This window comes from Columba livia, chromosome W, assembly GCF_036013475.1.
Source record: "Columba livia isolate bColLiv1 breed racing homer chromosome W, bColLiv1.pat.W.v2, whole genome shotgun sequence".
NCBI lineage: Eukaryota > Metazoa > Chordata > Aves > Columbiformes > Columbidae > Columba > Columba livia.
In genome coordinates, this window is record NC_088641.1 from 282,724 (window position 1) to 302,226 (window position 19,503).

At 51.8% G+C, this 19,503-nt stretch overlaps 1 protein-coding gene across 17 annotated transcripts in view; it reads left to right on the forward strand.

Moving 5' to 3' along the window:
* The first annotated feature begins 424 nt into the window (after window positions 1–424).
* LOC102093718 (zinc finger protein 532) overlaps window positions 425–19,503 on the forward strand; it is a 42,008-nt gene continuing 22,929 nt past the window's right edge. For 2 of the 17 annotated variants that reach the window (XM_065044492.1, XM_065044506.1), the window contains exons 1-3: window positions 1,794–2,012; window positions 10,630–12,989; window positions 16,700–16,881. In XM_065044492.1, the coding sequence (XP_064900564.1) occupies window positions 10,650–12,989; window positions 16,700–16,881 (2,522 nt within the window). In that variant the 5' untranslated portion in view covers window positions 1,794–2,012; window positions 10,630–10,649. The other 15 variants (XM_065044494.1, XM_065044500.1, XM_065044493.1 and 12 more) reach the window with 15 other exon arrangements.

Sequence of the window (19,503 nt, forward strand, 5' to 3'; positions counted from 1 at the left end):
GTGTGAGCTGAAATTCATGGTGCTCCCCGAACATTAAAACTAGTGCAGAACAAAAATCCGTTTGCTTTGATATAAGTTACCAAATCAATTCATTCTATTCAGATTCCGTAAGTTTTCCGGACTCACGGCTCGCCGTGGCCGCGGTGGTGCCGCTGCGCGGGGCGGCGCTGGGGACCGTCGTGAGCGCTGCGCCCGCCAGCCGGCGCGGGAGAGGCGTCCCTACGACAACACAACACGTGGTTGTTTGCTACATAGTTCGTTAAAAAAGTCTTAAAGCATAACCTTGAAATAGGTGTTATATATGTAAAGCCACCAATATGACCCAGTGAAGTGATTCACGTGTGGAAGTTCAGACCCTAGAAATGATGCCGCACACTTGTCCAACAGCCGTGCGGTGAGAGGCCGGCAGGGAATGTCACACGGCGGTGCCAGGCGCACTCCCGGCGCGCTGTGCTGCACGCAAAGGCCTGCTAGCCAGTGCGGCCTGTGGCAGGAGGTAAGAGCCAAAACACCGAGCCGTTTCCAGGAAGGGCCCACTTATTTCCCGCTCCCCTTCCCGTGCGCGGCCCGGCGGCACCGCCCGGGACAGCGCTCTGCGCTGCGGGCTTGTAGCGCTGCCAAGGCCCCGGTCCGGCGGCCGCCCGCGCCCGCAGCAGCAGCCCGGGCGCCGTGCAGGGACCCGCGCCCGAAGCACACCCCACGGCCGAGCGGGCTGCGGGCCGCTTGCCCCGTCCTTTGTTAGCTCAGAACCGAGGCACCGGGGATGCGGCCCCCCGGGCGGGGGCACGGCAGGGACCCCCTCCCGCCCGGGAGGCGCGGGCTGCCGCTGGCGCCGTAGCGGGGCTGCCCCGGCCCTGCCGCAGGCCCGCGGTGCAGCCCCGGGGCAGGGACCGGCCCGGCCCGCCGGCGCCGCTCGCTCCCCGTCGGGCGGGCTTCCCCCCGGAGAATCCCCCGCCCGGGCTGCGGAGGCCGCGACCTGCCCGGCCCGGCCCGGCCCTGCCCGCGCAGCGCTCGGAGCCGGCGCGGCGCTGCCCGCCCCGGCACGCTCCGGGGAGCCGTTTCACACGGAGTCACACGGGAGCGTCTCCCCCTCTGTGCAAGCCGAGGCACCCCCACCCCCACCCCCACCGCCTCCTCAGCCCCGCGGAGCCTCTGCCACCATGTTCCACCGCCTCTTGGCCAGGCCGCTCCGCGGGCGGCCCAGGCGCTGCGCACCGTAGCCATGCGCGCCTGACGGCCGCGGCCGGCCCGCAGCAGGTGTGTTTGCATGGGGTGCGGAGCGTGCATGCGGGGGGGTCGCCCTCCTCCCGGCCCCGCTCCCGCCCGGCCTGCGCGCAGGCCCCGCCGCGGCGGAGCGGCCTGTCCGGCCTGCCCGGCTCGGGCTGCGGCTGCGGAGCCCCGCGGCCACTCGAGCGCCAGGGCCGGCGGCTTCGGGCCGGCTCGGCGGGAGCGGGGGCGCCGCTCGGACGTGGCCGTCCCGCCGCCCCCCTCTCTCCCGCGCTCGGCCGCGCTCCGTGCCGGCGGGGCCGCGGCCTCCTCTCCCCAGGCGGCCTGCGCGCAGAGCGGTGGCCGATCCTCCCGCGCAGGGCCCGCTCGGGTAGGGCCGACCCCGGGCCCCAGAGCAGCAGGCCGGGCGGGGGGGCGCGCAGGGGAGGGGGCCGCGGCCCGGCAGCGCGGTGCCCGCGGCCACGGCGGCCCGCAGAGGCGGGAGCAGCCCACCCGGGCTGGGGCGAGGGAGGGCCGGCTGCAGCCGCTGTGCTGAGGACGCGGGGCTGAGGCGGCGGAAGAACGTGGTCCTTTCCCCAGAATGGGGTGGGGATGAGGATGTGCAGAGTGCCAGACCCGGGCGCCGCAGGGGAGGGGGTGAAGGGTTGTGCCCGAGACCTCTGCTGCAGTTACAGGTGCAGCCCGCGGCGCGAGGGGCTGCCCGGCTGGAGGACCATCCCGCGGACCCCCAGAGGATGGGGCTTGGCGCGTAGGCGGAGGTAGTTACTGGTGGTACCAGTGCGAGGGTGAGTAGCCACACCACGAGTGGGGTGGATGACGTGTGGGCTGGGGCGACGGTCAGCGGCGCAGCAGGAAGGCCCTGGCTGGCAGAGAAAGAAGGGAGTGGGCCAGGAGCAAGGCTGCCATGGGCAGAGGTGGCTGCAGAACCGCCACCCGGGGAGCGCTGGCCCTGCTGAGGAGTCACCCCGAGCGGCCGTGGGGCGGCCAGCGGGGCAGCCGTGGTGCGGCCAGTGGGGCAGCCATGGGGCAGCCAGTGGGGCGGCCGTGGGGCAGCTGTGGGGCTACCAGCGGGGCAGCCGTGGGGCAGCTGTGGGGCAGTCGTGGGGCGGCCAGCGGGGCAGTCGTGGGGTGGCCAGCAGGGCAGCCGTGGGGCGGCCAGCGAGGCGGCCGTGGGGCATCCAGTGGGGCAAGCTGTGCCCGGGGTGCCCTGCGAGCCGCCCTGGCCTCCCAGAGCTGCGGTGCGGGACGGGGCTGGCCCGGCGTGGGCTGCAGCTGGACCGTTTCAGCGCCTCAAGGAGAGCCGAATAGCAGAAAAAGAAAGAACAGCAGCAGCCGAGCCGGTGCTGCAAGGAGGGGGCACAAGAGCTGTTCTGCAGGCATCCGCTGCTGCGGAAATGGATTTCTTGAGGGGAGGGAGGTGTATGTGGGCAATCTTTGTAGCAACGCTGTGCAGAGGAGAGAAAATGCCATTCGAGCGGCCCCCGACGCGGGCAGGAGTGGGGAGGGCGGATGGAGAGCACCTGGCTGGGCCACCCCACGGCCGTGGGCACCGCGGCCGGCGTGACGTGCCGAGCAGCCACCCCCGGGCCGTGGGGAGCGGGGGGAGCAGCCCGGGGCTCGCAGCCTGGCTCCGGTGCTGTGGCCGAGCCTGCCTGGTGCTGCACAGAGATCCTGTGAGGATTTTTATTGCGGTCTCTTTGTTAGCTCCAGCCAGGCACGCACTCGCTCACAGCTCCTAGCCAGGTTGTGGGAGGTAAGTGGGGGAGGAGAGAAGGGAGCGTGTGGGGGGCACTGGGGAGCAGGGGGTGCGGGGACAGGGGACCCGGGGGACCGGGCTGCGGCCGCCACGGCAGAAACAGCCCCTGCGATTCTCAGGGACTTGTTGGCAACTCAGCGAGGGTTGCCATAGCTTTTTATGTAGGGTGACCAGAACCGGCTGGAACTGGTTTGAGGCAGATCAGCTCTGAACACAATGCAGTCACTGAGCCTCTACAGTGGGATAGCTTCCTCCCTCCATGGCAGCCAAAGGCAGAGGAGCTTGCAGAAAGATACCAGCCCCAACCAGTATGTGAATGCACACTTTAGACACACAGCACTGGTATGTGGCTAATATAGTCATAAAGGCTTCTGTATGTGAATGTACATATTTGCAGTAACTGAGATTACTTTGGCTTTTCGTGCCTTTTTATGCTTAAGGAATGGGCAAGAGCTGAGATTTATGACCCTTATTAAAATATTTTTGCTTTGCAAGGGTGGGACACTGGTTATGCAGTCTATTTTAAAACTAAACCGAATAAAATTGATGGAATGATTTGTAATTGTAGTTGTGCTTGTGACTGAAGAATGCTGCTTTGCATGCTGTTTTATTTACAGGGTGCTGTCTTGTGGTTTTCTTCTTTAGGAGATGTTAAGTGGGGGGGGTGCTGTGCCTTTCTGTTAGGCCAAAGGGAAACAATATTGTAGAATTGTGCTTGAAAGGCATTGCACAGATGCTGTGAGGCGTACTCGTTTTCCTCCCTGTGTTGTGCTGTGTTTTGTGTTTTTTCCTTGCAGGCCTATTGATTTGGGCTGCCTTTAACCCTTTCGTATTTGCAGAGGTAATGCATCCCTGGCAGTACTGAGCACTGGCTAAAAAGTCTTTCAGAGGTCAAGGTTCACGCGGTGAGACGTGGTGTTTTGGGTGCGCAGGTAACGGTAGCGTCAGGGTACCTGTGTGTGAAAGGTAAACCTGGCTCCTGATGGCACACTTGGCACGTTAGGAAGGAGGCGACTGCTTAAGTGCTACTAAAGAAATGCTATTAACGTCCTCCAGTTCTAATAGGATTAAGGCTATTATTTGTAAAGACTTACAGATATCTCAGCTAAATACAGTATTATCATTGAAATATCTTCTGTCCAGATAGACATTTTCTCACAATGTAGTGATGTGGAATAGGCCTCTGTGACAGTCATAAATCGTGAGCCACATGGCAGTGTACTGTGTGTGTTGTGTTACAGCGTTACTCGTTCGGAATTTGCTGGCTAATTATTTAAAGGTTGCTTGTTTGGCCGTGTCTGAGGAACTCAATACTTGATTCTGAATTAAAGTCTTCAGTGTTAAACGTGTGCTTAATATAGCCTACATAGAAAAAAACCCATACAAAATGAATAGCATGGATGGTGTTTCTTAAACTGTTGTAACCCAGGGAGGATTTTGCAGCAGCCAAGTGGAAAGATGTATTTTAGAGGGCTGATGGAGCTCCAGTGGGTTATTAGTGGCATGAATTATAATATTGTGCAGTAATCAAATAAGAATAGGAAACCGGATGGGCAGTGCATCAGCTCCTGGGGGAGAACTCCTTTTAACTCAGAGCAATGGATAAGCGATAGGATCCCCCCCAGTCTAAAAACCAAACGTATACTTAGATTTGAGCTGGCATTTCTATCTAACAGTGAAGCTGAAGGATTCAGAGCGTGGGGAGGGGAGAGGAGCAAGCAGTAATGAGTACAGCACAGGGGAGAACAAAGGCTGTTAGGGCTCACACGTTGGAACACTAAGCATTTTGCCTTGGGGATTCTTTTGCTGGAGCTGTTACTTCCTATAACAGGAAACCAGCCACTCTAGAAAATCATCCGGTGTGATTTTCAAAAATCTGACCAGTCCTGGCTGTGTTAGCTGGCTTGGCAGTCTGCAATCAAGATAAACATGGAGGCACAGCCCTGCCAGTGTTGTTCTGGTGTGCAGTGGGGGTCTTTGCTGTGTGCTCAGCAGAACGGAGCAGACAGTTAGGAGCCCTGAGAGGCTGTGGATGTTGGTAAGTTGTGTGGTGTCTGGTGACAGGCAGGGTGCCCGCATCACAGTGGCAGGGAGAGGGAACCTTTTCATGGCTGCCTGCAGTAGGTTACGTAAGGTATTGGGATATTAATTGTAGAAAAGGGAAAATAGCATGCTAATGTTTAGCCTGAAATTGCGGTTTAGTGGTTTTTAAGGCAGCTATAATGTGTTGCTTCTCAGATGCGATAGGGCAGTAAATAGCTCGTGTGGTGGAGTAAAATGCCTGACAGATCACTCTGCCAGTTTCTCTTCCTATTTTTCATCATTTGGATGCAGAGGTTCTATATTTGACTATAGACACCCATAGCAAAATTATGCTTGCAAACACGAATTCTTGTTGCATGATAGGAATGGTACCTATTGCTGCTGCTGCGTGTTCTTTTCCAAGTGTCAGCTAAAATTCGTACGCTACATCAGGGCAGCTCCTAGACTATTTGTGTTCTATCCACCAGTTCAGCGAGCAGTTTTAAAATGGTAAGTTCTTGAATTGTCACAAAATTCAATGTGTCTGTTTTGTTTGGATTTTTGAATACGATCTGAACGCGATTCGTTTTTGTTTCTAGCAAAAGGCAGTTTTGAATTTGCAGGGATGTTTGTAGGCGGTGGGAGGAGAACCCTGGATAGATGCTGGACACCGCGGTGTTCTTGGTGAGTTGCATTTTTCAGTCTGATAGTATTTGTGCCGTTCTTCAGCAGGAGCTCCTGCTTTGGCTTGTAGGCCAGCTTTCCAGCAGCAGATGCTGCTTAACGCCAGAGGGCTAGTGCTCTGTACCGGCAACCGCGATCTCATTGTGCATTGAGATTTGTCTCGGGTATTTGATCTCGAGAATCAGGGCAATGATTTATCAAGTTCCAAGCCTCTTCTGAAAGAATTAACTACCTTTGGTTTTCTTAGATGTATGAATGATGAATGTGTGTTAAATACGAATACGCGTTTGGATTTCTGGGAGTGTATGTTTAGAAACACACACACACACACACACACACACACACACAAGCCCAAAGCTGACCCGGGCGTCTCAGGCCCGTTTGCTGCTGCCCGCGTGGCTGCTCCCACCGGCACTGCCTGCTTCTCGCCGGTTCGGAGCAAGAATTGCCATGCACGGAAAAATGTGCATTAAAAGAAACGGGCAGGAAGCAAGTGTCATTTGGAATGTGACTGAAATTTGCTGGAAATTGGGAATCCTGACATTATGTGCACTATTGCTGTACATCCAAATTACTCACTTTTTACTGTCCCAGCCCATTTTAAATATAGAAGTACCAAATTAAGCCATTTTTATAATTAATTTTTAAGTTGAGTGCAAAAAGAATGGCATGGGGATTTACCTGTTTTTCATGAATTCATCTCAGTTTTTAGAGAAACGTGGGAAGCTGCTGAGCCCAAAGCCTTGGCTGAATCTGTGGATCAGCAGCGTGTGGTTCCAGAAGCCTCCATAGCTGGCACACTCGAAAATGCATTTAGACATTGTCACAAGTGGGCGGTAAGGCAAGTGAATGCTAACTAATGGTTTAAATCTCCTACCGTGAGAGCAGCGAGATGCTGGGACGCGTTCCCTTGGGAGGTTTTGGCGTCCTCATCCTCTGCAGCACCCAGAACCGGGCCGGCCGGCGCCCGGAGGTTCCTGCGGCGTCTGCGGCGCTTCGAGCAGCGCAGTCGAGTTCAGAGCTCCCTCGGCTGTTCCGAGGTTCCGTGAAGTGCCTGTTGAAAACTATTTTGGCTAGTAAAGAATAAATCTTGAAATTCTTCTGGAGCTGTCAACAGCAAGGTTGCTGCATTGAGGGAAGGAAAAATAGCTAAACGTTCTCGTACCTGAAATACTGGGCTGGTGCTGCCCCTCCAAAGCTGCTCGGAGGGGAAGGAAGGAGCAGGAAACTCGGTGGAATGTTATCTCAGAAAACCAAAAGTGCAGATTCAGATTTCTCTTACGCACTGGGGTTTGTGCGCAGAGACAGTTTGGATTTTCTTTTTGTTTTCTCTGAGGGCAGATAGATAGAGTGCATATCGTTGAAATAACAGATTGCTTGGTGTAAACTTTAACTGTGAACCGCTGCGTACTTCACAAAGGCGTTTGCATAAGGACTGGCATGACCTTGGTGACACTGTGGAGGGTAAGTGAGGCCTTTCTGCTGAGAAATCGAAACGCTGCCTGTTACGACAGCTGTGTGTCTGGAAGCGGGAATCTGCCCGAGTTCTGCAACAGAACAAGCGAAGGGACCTTTGATGAGCAAAAAGGAACCTGTATTTTATGTGAATGTGATCGGCGTTGCTGGTTGTGGTTGAAGTGGCCTCTTCCGTATCCTCCGTGCCTGTGAGTGTTTCAGACCGCACTGAGTTGTGATTTGAGATGCGGTTCTCGTTTCCTGAAGAAGGTCTGCTGGTTAAGTTAGCACATTGCTTTTGCCTTTCAGATACTTAGTTTTCAAAGTAAATAATCAGAACCGTTAGTCACAATTACTAATATGTGTTTTATAACTAATGAACCGCTTATAATCTGTGTATTAGGCTGATGTTTGCCTAATGTTGGATATATATTACTGGAGTTTGGAGATATGACCCGTCTGGGAGTTGCCAGATGATTCTTTTTTCTCGTCTTTATTAGGCTGTTGAACTTGCCCCAGATGAGCCTGGTTTGAGTGTTTACGTCGGCTTAGCTTTACACCAAACGGTGTTTCAATCTCAGCAGCACTTTATGGTCAGGTTGTCGTTCTGGTTCTCGTCCCGTGGCCGGAGTCCCTGCCCGGAGCGGGCACGGGGCTGGAGAGCAGTGACCGACATTCCGTACCGTGAACCAGCACGGCCTCTGCTCGTCCTGCAGAAACATCGGTTACTTCGAGTTCTTTGCGTAATATTTCTGTCATTTGGTATTTGAGCTGGCCTCACATCTACACAAATAGTTGCTGTAGGACAGCGGTATTCCAGAAGGGTCTCTGGAACCCCCCGGGTGCGCTACATCTTCCAGATGTTTTCCCTTTTTCTGGAGATCAGCCCTTGAGGATCTTCTAATAGGTCCTTAGGCTTTCCAGCTCCTGTGCGACGCGGTGTTGCTGTTGAACGTACTCGGATAGAATGCTGTGAACACGGGCCTTCCCGCAGTTCACTGCTGCCGCTAACCGTTAATTCAGCTCCGGTATATGGAATTAGAGCAAGTTCAGGCTAGGAGGACTTTCTAGTTCTTTTTGAGTGTATATAATAACTGTAAAAAGACACCTCTGGACAGATGTATGGTCAGAGTGCAAATAGTATCTTGGATAATGAAAAACTGTGTCAACTAAGGCTTTGCTTGTGTTGTTTTCAGTGGATCTGAGGTGCTTTGGTCTCTGGAATAATGTCCATCCAGTTCTCACACAAACTTTGTAGTTCTGATATGACGTGTGCACGGATTTTTGTACTTGTTAGATGTGCCTGTGTAGCTGTGGCCGTGCCAGGCAGCGGGCGGCTGGCACCCGCGCCGGCGGGGCTGCGTGTAACCGCGCTCCGTGCGACGCGGGGTCGGCTGCCGGCTGTGCTGCGGGAGCTGAGCTGCGCCGCTTACTTGGCTGCTGTCTTTTCCTAAACCTTCATGTTAGCCCAGCTACTAGTTTGAAAAGCATGAGGGCTAAAAACTTACTTTTGAATAAATGGATTTTAATTTTTTCTAGTTAAATAAACAATAAAAGCAGAATTACCAGCATTATGAAATAGTCTTATGTCTGATAAATATGGATTATGGCTATAAGCTTTACAGAAGTAGTGAAGTCTCGATAATGAGCATTTACCATTATAGGCTCCTATGTACTGTCCATTAAGTAAAGGAATGATGAGTTAATTAAGAGAGTAAATTAATCAGTTGCAACAGTATACTTACAGTTTCTAGAGAATCACATGCTGGGTTCAGCTCTGCAGAAGGATTTGCTGTAATGGAAAGGAGTTAGTTAGATAAAGCAATAAAACTATGAAATGGACCGTGTAAATAGTTTTCAAAACTATGACATATTTATGTGAAGGTGTTATATGAAATGCCTGTGTGTATTCCAGCGGCCTTGAGAAATTTCTTCAGGTGCCTCTCCTAGAGTCCATGGTGACTTCCAGGTAGCCAGTGCTGATGAGTACGTAAGTCGTGCAGGTTTTTGTCAAGCGAAGGGATGATGCCATTTTAATGAGCAGCGTCTTTCTGAGGAGCACCTCGAGTGCTGCCCGTGTGGGTAATGATGTGTGTGGAAACACATATTTAAACATCTCTGCACTCAGAAGGGTTTATCTTAGCGCTGCGAAGCCGAGCGCAGCAGCCGGCGAGCGGTTGTGTCCGAGCCCAGGCCGGTGAGCGCGGAGCAGCCGCCGAGCTGCTGGAGGCGCGGACGCGGCTGGAGGGCAAGCGGCCTCCAGCAGCCCGTGCCCCAGCTCCGGCGGGCAGGGGGCGCCGCTGCGGGCACCGCGCCCGGCTGTGCCGTCCCTCCCGCACACGCAGCACCGAGTCCCGCACGACCGGCGTTCTCCAGTGCTCTGGTGCTGGTCCGGAGGCAGCAGGGCGGACGCCGTGCTTCCTAAACGGGCTCTTTCCAGCAACAGCGCTTGCCTGGTTAACCATCTTTTCACGTCGTGTGCTGACTTTGCCCTGATAATTACTGAACAGTGAAAGTATGTTCAAAACAGCTCTGTCACAACAGCATCAGTCATACCTGTGCACGGTTATGAAAGAGAACGGAAGTGTCTGTGCTTTCCGAATGTGGTTGTTTTAGATCTCTGCAGGTGATTCCCCCGGTCACCTCTGCGTATGCTTGAAACACCTGTGGAAAAAGGCAAATGTCACAGTGGAATTTAAATCTGAAAGTACATTCCAAGTGAGGTTTTCTTTTTACACAGCATTGGTAAAGTTCCAGTTTTGAGTTACCTGTTTGGTTTGAGAATCGGAAGGAAAACGCCCAACAGCAGAGGCCAGCGGAGGACAAAGAGAACAGGACCTGGAGGATGTTATCTGGGAGGGGAAAGACAGCACTCAGGATCTGCTGTTGGTTAGTCTGGAAAGGGGCGGACTCAAGGGACACAGTGGTCTCGGTGAGGTGCTGTGGGAAAGAGGATGGTGCAGGTACAGCAGGTCCTTCATCGTAGCTGCGGAAAAAGCATTGTGAACGCTGGGAGCCACCCATTCCGTAACTCTTACAAAGCAAGTTAATGTGTAGAAAACAGTGCAGCAGCCTCAAACTGTTAGTAGAAATACACGAGTTTGGTAATGCAAATGTCGGGGCAAATCTAGACTTGGAGGAGTTGCAGGTGCCTCTGGTGGTTTTCATGGAAGCCTGGGTGTCCCGCTGAAATTGCGTTTGTGGGAGGGGGGCGGGAGGGACGTCAGCGACGAGGAATTTGTGCCTAGAATGAAATGACTGGCTTACACTCCGTGAAGTTGATGGATTACTGTAGCTCTTGGTGTAATAATTTGGCTGTACACTTGCACCGCAAAGCTTCTGAAATCTATAATTTCTGAAAATATTACTGCAGAAGTGAAAAAACACCTTTTTGCATGGCATATGTGAACACGCGCTTATTTTTTGTAAGACTACGCTATTAGAGCCTAAAATACTGAGGTGCTGGCTTTCTGTTTATTTTACAGATTTGCTTACAATCAAATACATGACCATGGGGGATATGAAGACCCCAGATTTCGATGACCTTCTCGCAGCCTTTGACATACCAGACATGGTTGATCCAAAAGCAGCTATTGAATCTGGACATGATGACCATGAGAGCCACATAAAGCAGAACGCTCACACAGATGAAGATTCTCACGCCCCATCGTCCTCTGACGTTGGTGTGAGCGTCATTGTGAAAAACGTGCGTACTATCGATGCTTCGGAAGGGGTGGACAAGGATGGGCACCATTCCACAGGCAATGGCTTGCACAACGGCTTCCTGACGTCTTCAGCTCTTGACAGTTACAGTAAGGATGAGGGGAAGTCGCTTAAAGATGACGGTTCAGCTTCTGAGACTACGCTGAAGGATTCAGCTTTCAACCAGTTTAGCCCAATATCAAGTGCTGAAGAATTTGATGATGATGAAAAAATTGAGGTGGACGATCCTCTGGATAAAGAGGAGATGCGTGCAAATTTCAGAGCAAATGTCCTGGCAGGATCTGGATCTCAGCAGGAATACGACAAACTAAAGGCACTTGGAGGGGAGCACTTGATTAAGTCTGGAATCCCAGTTTCAAGTAGTATAGATAAAAATAAAGTAGCTAAACGAGAAACAGAGGCAACCTCCGTGAGTTTAAGTGTCTATGAGCCTTTTAAAGCTCGAAAAACAGAGGACAAATTGCTAAAAGACAATTCCGAGAAGCTTCTCGAAAACAGGGTGCTCGATGGAAAACTGAGTACTGAAAAAAGTGAAACAAATCTTGGCGGCGTTTCCCAGTCCAAAGCAAAGTCGTCAGCAAAGCTTTCTTCGTGCATTGCTGCAATCGCAGCGCTGAGTGCTAAAAAGGCAGCTACAGATACCGGTAAAGATCTACAGTCTAATTCAGGAGAATCCTCTCCATTACCAAAAGACATGAGTGAAAGTCCCCGGGCTATTGAAAAGTCGCCTGAATCTCAGAGTCTCATCGATGGTGCTAAAAAGCCGTCTGTCAAATCACCTGACAGTCCCAGAAGCGTATCGAGTGAAAACAGCAGCAAAGGGTCTCCATCCTCCCCCGCAGGGTCAACACCAGCAATTCCTAAAGTTCGCATCAAAACCATCAAGACTTCCTCGGGGGAGATCAAGAGAACTGTTACTAGAGTGTTGCCAGAAGTGGATGTGGACTCCGGTAAGAAGCCAGAGCAGACCGCTTCTATGGTCACCTCCGTGACGTCTCTGCTGTCCTCGCCAGCCTCCGCTCCCGCGCTGTCCTCTCCTCCTCGAGCTCCCCTGCAGCCCACGGCTGTCACCACCGCCGCCGCGTCCGCGGAACTGGCGCCAAAGCAGGTCACCATCAAACCTGTGGCTACTGCCTTTCTCCCCGTTTCAGCAGTCAAAACGGCGGGTTCACAAGTTATCAATTTGAAGCTTGCTAACAATACCACGGTGAAAGCCACCGTAATATCTGCTGCTTCGGTGCAGAGTGCCAGCAGCGCTATTATCAAAGCTGCCAACGCTATCCAACAGCAGACTGTTGTGGTGCCAGCGTCAAGCCTTGCCAGTGCTAAACTTGTGCCAAAGACGGTCCATCTTGCCAACCTTAATCTTCTGCCTCAAGGTGCTCAAACCACCTCTGAACTCCGCCAAGTGCTAACGAAACCTCAGCAACAAATAAAGCAGGCAATAATTTCTGCAGCAGCCTCACAGCCTTCTAAAAAAGTGTCTCGAGTCCAGGTGGTGTCATCTCTGCAGAGTTCGGTAGTGGAGGCGTTCAATAAGGTGCTGAGTAGTGTCAATCCCGTACCAGTTTACATCCCGAACCTTAGTCCCCCCGCCAATGCCGGGATAACGTTACCCACGCGAGGGTACAAGTGTTTGGAGTGTGGCGACTCGTTTGCTCTTGAGAAGAGCTTGACCCAGCACTATGACAGGCGGAGTGTGCGAATCGAAGTGACGTGCAATCACTGTACAAAGAACTTAGTTTTCTACAATAAATGCAGTCTTCTTTCCCATGCTCGTGGGCACAAGGAAAAAGGCGTTGTGATGCAGTGTTCCCACCTGATTTTAAAACCGGTCCCAGCAGATCAGATGATAGCATCTCCTTCAAGCAATAGCGCTCTGTCGGTGCTGCAGAGCCCCGGGGGAGCTGGCGCGCACGCCGTGACCAAGATCCAGTCTGGCGTAACGGGGACGGTGATCTCGGCCCCCGCCAGCACACCCGTCATTCCAGCCATGCCCCTGGACGAGGACCCGTCCAAGCTCTGCAGACATAGTCTGAAGTGTCTGGAGTGCAACGAGGTTTTCCAAGATGAGACGTCTCTTGCAACTCATTTCCAGCAGGCTGCAGACACGAGTGGACAAGTAGAGTATCATACGTTTACATTCCAATGTTTCACCTATGGGCCTAGGAGACTTCGGATGTGTTTTTACTTTCATTTAGCTGTTAATTATCTGAACCTCCATGATTAAATGTATAAACAAACAGCACAGAAAAACTTGCAACACTTACACAGTCACTGTCAACATTTTTTAAGTAAGAGTTTTGTTAGAATTTTTCTAGGCCCCGAAGTCTGAAGTTTACACTGTATTTTTACTAGAACTTAGCATTAGCTTTCTTAGCGCTGAACATTACAATACTGAAATTAATAATGGTCTTTTCTTAGAATTTCTAATTAGCCTTTCTGTGCTTTGGAATTTGAATATCCCGTGGAATCCACTTAATTGGCACCCTCATTAACTGTTCGATCTGAAGGACAGTTTAAGCGATTCATCCTCGATTTGTCTTCAGTCTCTACTCGTTTCCCGTGGCGTGTGAGCCGGGCGTTCCGCTCACCTGCCGGGGCTCCAGGCAGCGGGTAAATGGCACGCAGGTTGTGCTCAGAGGACACGCACGCTGTTGCCTTCAGCTCGCTCTTACACACGTGAGAGTGTTCCCTAGCGTGCGTTTCTCCCTGTCTGACATTTATTTGTGTTGCTTTTCCTTTCCTCTTACCATTGCTAAGAAGTTAAATTTACAAACCATTTAATGTATGTGGCCTAATCCGAAAGAAACACGTCATTCAATAAAAGTTAATATCTATCAGTGCAATGTATTTTATAGTCCCACAAGAGTTAGGGTCGTTATAAAGGCTATAGCTGGATTTCTGTTGGGGGGTGCCAATTAAAGGGATTCTGGTGTGTTTCAAAGCCTCAGCCGAGCTGGCGTTGCAGCTGAAATGGCGCAGGTGCTGGTTTGGACAGGGATGCCCCGGAGCGTCCCCGGAGCCGCGCAGCAGCGGCAGGATCGGGGTTTTAAGACAAAGCACTAGTCGCAGAAGCGCGGGCGGGTTCCCGGCAGGTCTGTTTCCCGAGCTCAGGCCGTGCAGCGGTTATGCTGTGCCCGCCGCGGAGGAACGTGCCGGGGTCGGGATGGTCTCCGCTCCGGATCACGTGGCTCTGCCTCAGGTCCTGCTTTCCTGCCTGCCTCGTGGATTCGGGCTGAATTGCCTGGATTCCCAGTGACGTGCCTGGAGCGTGGATTTCAGTTTGTAAGGTACCGCAGACGTGCCTACCTAACGCGAGCCTAGGGAGGTGTTTTGTCAGAGGTTAGCAGAATATATTCCGTCCTTAGACCTTGCTGCGGTTTGAACAGTGTCTGACCACGAGTACATTCTGCACCAGCTCTTGAGGTACTTAATACTCGGGGATTGGTTTTTAGCTAACTCCTTGGCTGGTGCTTACTGGTGTTAGGTTTGTCCTTTTTTCCATAATAGGTTCGTTAATTATCATTTGGTATGCTAGGAACCAGTAGTACTTGTGAAAACACTGTTGTTCATGGTACAATGAAATCAAGCAATTAACAAGGCACCGAAATAAAGCAAGTGGATGAGAGACAGACAGATGTACTGACAGGTTGGGAGGATGAGGTGAGGATAAAATGAAAACAATAGACAAGAACAAAGATTAAAAAGTGATGTACTCACTTTCTGTGGGGCCCTTTTTTGTGTGGGCAGGTAAAATAACTGGGTTTGTAGAATCGCCATTTCCTGCTGCCTCTCCCGGTGCTGTTTCCCTGTTGCTGCTGGGTTTGCTCTCGATGCCTCACCTGGTGACACTCGCTCTCACCTGGTGATGTCGATGGCTGTCCTGGTGACACTCGTCCTCACCTGGTGATGTCGATGGCTGTCCTGGTGACACTCGTCCTCACCTGGTGATGTCGATGGCTGTCCTGGTGACACTCGTCCTCACCTGGTGATGTCGATGGCTGTCCTGGTGACACTCGTCCTCACCTGGTGATGTCGATGGCTGTCCTGGTGACACTCGCTCTCACCTGGTGATGTCGATGGCTGTCCTGGTGACACATGCTCTCACCTGGTGATGTCGATGGCTGTCCTGGTGACACTCGCTCTCACCTGGTGATGTCGATGGCTGTCCTGGTGACACATGCTCTCACCTGGTGATGTCGATGGCTGTCCTGGTGACACTCGCTCTCACCTGGTGATGTCGATGGCTGTCCTGGTGACACTCGCTCTCACCTGGTGATGTCGATGGCTGTCCTGGTGACAGAGGCCCTCACCTGGTGATGTCGATGGCTGTCCTGGTGACACAGGCTCTCCACGTGAGCAAGCATGCTGAAGTTCAGAGTTGTTCCCACAGCAAACAGCACGTGGTGTCGGCCCGAGCTCGCAGCGCTGCGCAGCGGGACCCGCGGCTCCGTCCGGGCCGTGAGCTGCCGACAGGGCTTTGGGGGGACCCTGGAACCCGCACGAGTCTGTTATTGCAGTAAGGGTTGTGGTTTGCTGTTTTCTTAGGTAATCGGGCAGTCCTGCAGGTTCTCCGGGGTTGCATGGCTGCTCATCCATCCGAGCTGCGGGTAGCCAGGACTGTGCCTGTGAGCCCAGCTGAGGATGAAGTTCTCGCCCCGAAGCAGTCCTGTGCGGTGCTGCAGGGCGAGTCGGGGGTTGGTCTTTGCAAAGTGACTGTTTCTGTGTGTCTGCACAGGCTTTCAGACCGGCTGTGTCACGACGGCTCCGGTGAGGGCTGGGGAGGCTCGGGCAAACCTGAGGGTGCAGCCGCCCGCTCCGCGCGGGGCCGAGCGTGAGCCGTGGTGGGTGCTCAGTGCTGCGCTTCCTCCGGGTCCGTGTTCCGCACTGGCCGTCTTGCTGTCATCGGGACGACTGAGAGAGATGTTGGATGGAGAGTGTTCAGACGTGTCAGGCCACCGTGTTCACAAAGTGAACGTTAAGAGTGAACCACGTGAAAACGCTTTTGCGTGTGTCACCACAAGATGTTTCACGTTAATGTTTCTCCTTAAAATTACTCTTTTTAAAAAAGAAAGTATTTACACGAGTCCTCAAAAAAAGCATTTAGATTAAGCTGTTTTGGAAAAATAATGGAGTGTTTGGATTGTAATACAAAAATATAGTTGTTCTTAGAATACCAGTAGTACTGTAAAACCGCTAAGGCAATCAAGAAGTTACTTTAGACCTTGTTGCTGTACAGAGTTCTGTTAGAAAAAGAGATGCTTTCTGCCAGGCCTGCAAAGGCCTCTTCCTTGTCTTCGGAGTCGGTGTCTGTCTCCTGTTCACCAAACGGGAGCAGGCTGCTTTTTAGCGGCATAGCTGCCACCACTCGTAAGCCAGAGTCCCGTGAAGGCTGTGTGTAACGCTGCTATTTCTGCAAAGGTGGCTTTGATTCTGCTGTTACAGGCTCTGGATCTTACTGGTTTTTAAAAGAGATTTAACGAGGAGTTGCCTAAATTGGAAGGACGGGGTGACTTTTGTGAAGCGCCTGTCTTTTACTGGGAAGCTTGTTTTACATGAGGAAGGGGATGATTTCTTAAGCGTTTATTTAGAATTTCCTCGTGCCCGGACGCGAACCCGCCAGGTTCGCTGCTGGGGCGGCGCGGCGGCCACCCGCGCCGCGGAGCGCGTGCTGCCGGCCTGTGCCCGCCGGGCCTGCAGTGCGTGCTGCCCGCTGCTTCTGGTCCGTCACGTTTAACCTTTTATTTGATATGTTACAGTGTTCGACCCAAGACGTTATGTATAGCTGAACCAAACCTTTTGTTTCGTCTATTTTGGTTTATTGTTTAGAAGACATGCAATATCTGCCAGATGCTGCTTCCTAACCAGTGCAGTTTTGCATCACACCAGAGAATTCATCAGCATAAATCTCCATACACGTGTCCCGAATGTGGAGCAATCTGCAGATCTGTCCACTTCCAGACCCATGTCACTAAGAACTGCCTGCATTATACCCGAAGAGTTGGTTTTCGGTCAGTATGATGGTTACTTTTGTTGTCAATTTATGTATAATTTATGCTTTTAAAAGTAATTTTCCATTGTCATAAGGATTGTTTGTAGAATGCAGCTTCATAGTTTAAGGTTGTCATGGCAACAGTGCTATTAGTACTACAAGTTTCGGAATAAATACCACATTAGGATTCTTCTTTGTTTTGGGCATCCGCTTTTGTGTGTTATTAAATCAGAATATTGGCTGATCTCATCCGGCCACAAAGTGTCAGATTCAGGACGTCACAGACAATTCAGATGTATTTTCTTAATTTCAGGTTCTTAAAAAAACCTTCGGGTGTGTCAGAACATTGGATTTTAGATGGTTCTGTGTGGTGAACAGTCATTTCCCGTGTTTGCTGGCAGCGGTTGTTGCCGAGATGCGGACGGCCGCACCGCACCGGCTCGCCGCCTTTCTGTGGGGCGGCAGGATTCCCCAGCTCTGCCTCCCTTGGAAATGACCTCTCCTTCAGCCAGCCTGGGCGCTGGTGGTTCTCTCGTACCCTTCAGTTCCTCTTCTATTACGTTCTTCCTGCAGCTCACTGAGAAAATGGATCAGAGCTATTACATGGAATATTAAGTTTTGAAAGGCTGGGAACGTGGTTTTGTGTTAGAGTGGCGGGCAGCACAGCACGGGATGAGGAGCAGCTCCGCTCTCTAAAACCTTTCAGCCTCGTCCCGTCTGAGCAGAGAGGGGCCATTGGGCATCTCAGCAGCAGGCAGCTCCTCCCCGTGCGGTGCCACCAGTCCACTTACTGGGCGGTTGTTGGCACGTGCTGCTCCGGCCGGCTGTTTCCAGGTGGAATCCCTGCCGGGCAGCGCTGCGTTGGGTTCTTTTCTCCAAGCAGCAGTCTGTCTGTCCGCTCCTGCGTCTGTTACACCTGCTGCCTCCGCTCTCCTTCCCTCCAGCCCGTGTCTCGGGTTTGTTCACAGGATCCCTGGGGACCCCGGTGTGCACCAGCAACACCACGGGACTCATCAGCCCTTCACTGTGAATCCAGACTAAAGTTACCAAACGTTCAAGACATATCATAAGCATCTAGTGTCACACTGAGTCAGAATTTCTGTATATGGTGAAACTAAAACAAAAATACCAAGGCAAAGAAAGGCACTATTTGGGAAAGTTAAGTTTTCCTTCTCACACCCCTCAGCATCTCCCGGGCCTGTGGGTCGTTCCCGAGGAGCAGCACAGGCGTCCTGACGGCCCGCGGGGCCTGGGCGGGAGGTCAGCCTGGTCCCAGCACTGTAGCCTGAACTAAGTCAGCTGAACTTTGCAACCTTGGGTTTGGTTGGAACGAGGAAGCCGGTCCGGCAGCCCCAGAAGGGAAGGCTTGGTCCGCGGAGCCGGTTCGGTGGGCAGAGGCGGGTGCTGAGCACAAAGGCGGGTGCTGAGCACAAAGCCCAGCGGGAGGGCTGGCAGGGGACTGTGAGCATCGTCTGTGAGCAGAGTGAGCGCACGCAGACACTTCAGAAAACGCCTCGGGAAGCGGAGACTTGAGAGATGTAAACCTCATTAATAGTACCAAGGATGTAGATCAAGTGCTCAGAAATGAACGGATGGCGTTTCATAAAATTCCAGGGTGACAGATTTTAAAAGGACAACGGGACTCTCGGATGTGCTGTGTCCCTGTGTTCTCTGCCCTGTTGCTACCTGCAGGGCTCTAAAACAGTATAAAAAGGATTTGACGTTTATGTGACAACAATCACTACCACGATAGATGCCAAAATGAACATTTTGGAAGGACAGAGGCCCTTCTATGTTTAAATTGTAAAACTCTTATGCAAAATACTGGTAAATAAGAAACTTGTTGATTTGACAGGTTATTTCGTAACTGCTCCAGCAGCGTGTTCCTGGGCTGACTTGGTAGCACTTACTGTTGGAGACGTGTGGCACTAAAAGGGACCGTTGCGTGCAGAAATTCTTATGTACTAATATTAATGCAATTTTTTAATAATTTTATTTTAGACTAGATGCGGAAAGGTCACAAATTTCCGACACAGCGGAAGTATGTGTTTGAAGAATATTTTCAGAATTCTAATCTGATAGACTGATCTGATTGCAGAGATTTGGCTTAGCTGTCCTGAACTGAAATTACTCTTTTTGTTTTAAATCCAAGCGCTGATTTGATTACATGAACAGAAATCATTACGGTTTGTCTTCATTAAATCTAAACAAGGGAAATGGGGGAAATTTTTTGCTAACTGGTTTTCCATGTTGGTGGCAGTTTCTGTATTGACGTACCTTATACAATCCATGCATGTGATAAAAATGCATTTTGTGAAATCTCTTTACAGATTTGCGGAGGATTTAAGCATTCTTTTTACAATCGATAGAATATCCTCTGTCCACCCTTCTGTCTGTTCTGTTGTAATGCCATAAAAACATGGTCTGACTTCATATCTCTTAGATTTTCATTAAGTTTGGGAAATGTCTTTTCTTACTTCCTAATATGCAAATCTCTTCATGTTGATTCTTACTGGGTTATTTAATTGTCGGAATACCGTGGTTTTACCTGGTTGTATGTATGTTTATCTCTTCCACTTGCTTGCCAATGAGTGTTTATTGGTTTCTTGCAGCGCTGCTTTGCCGAGGCTGACCTGACTCT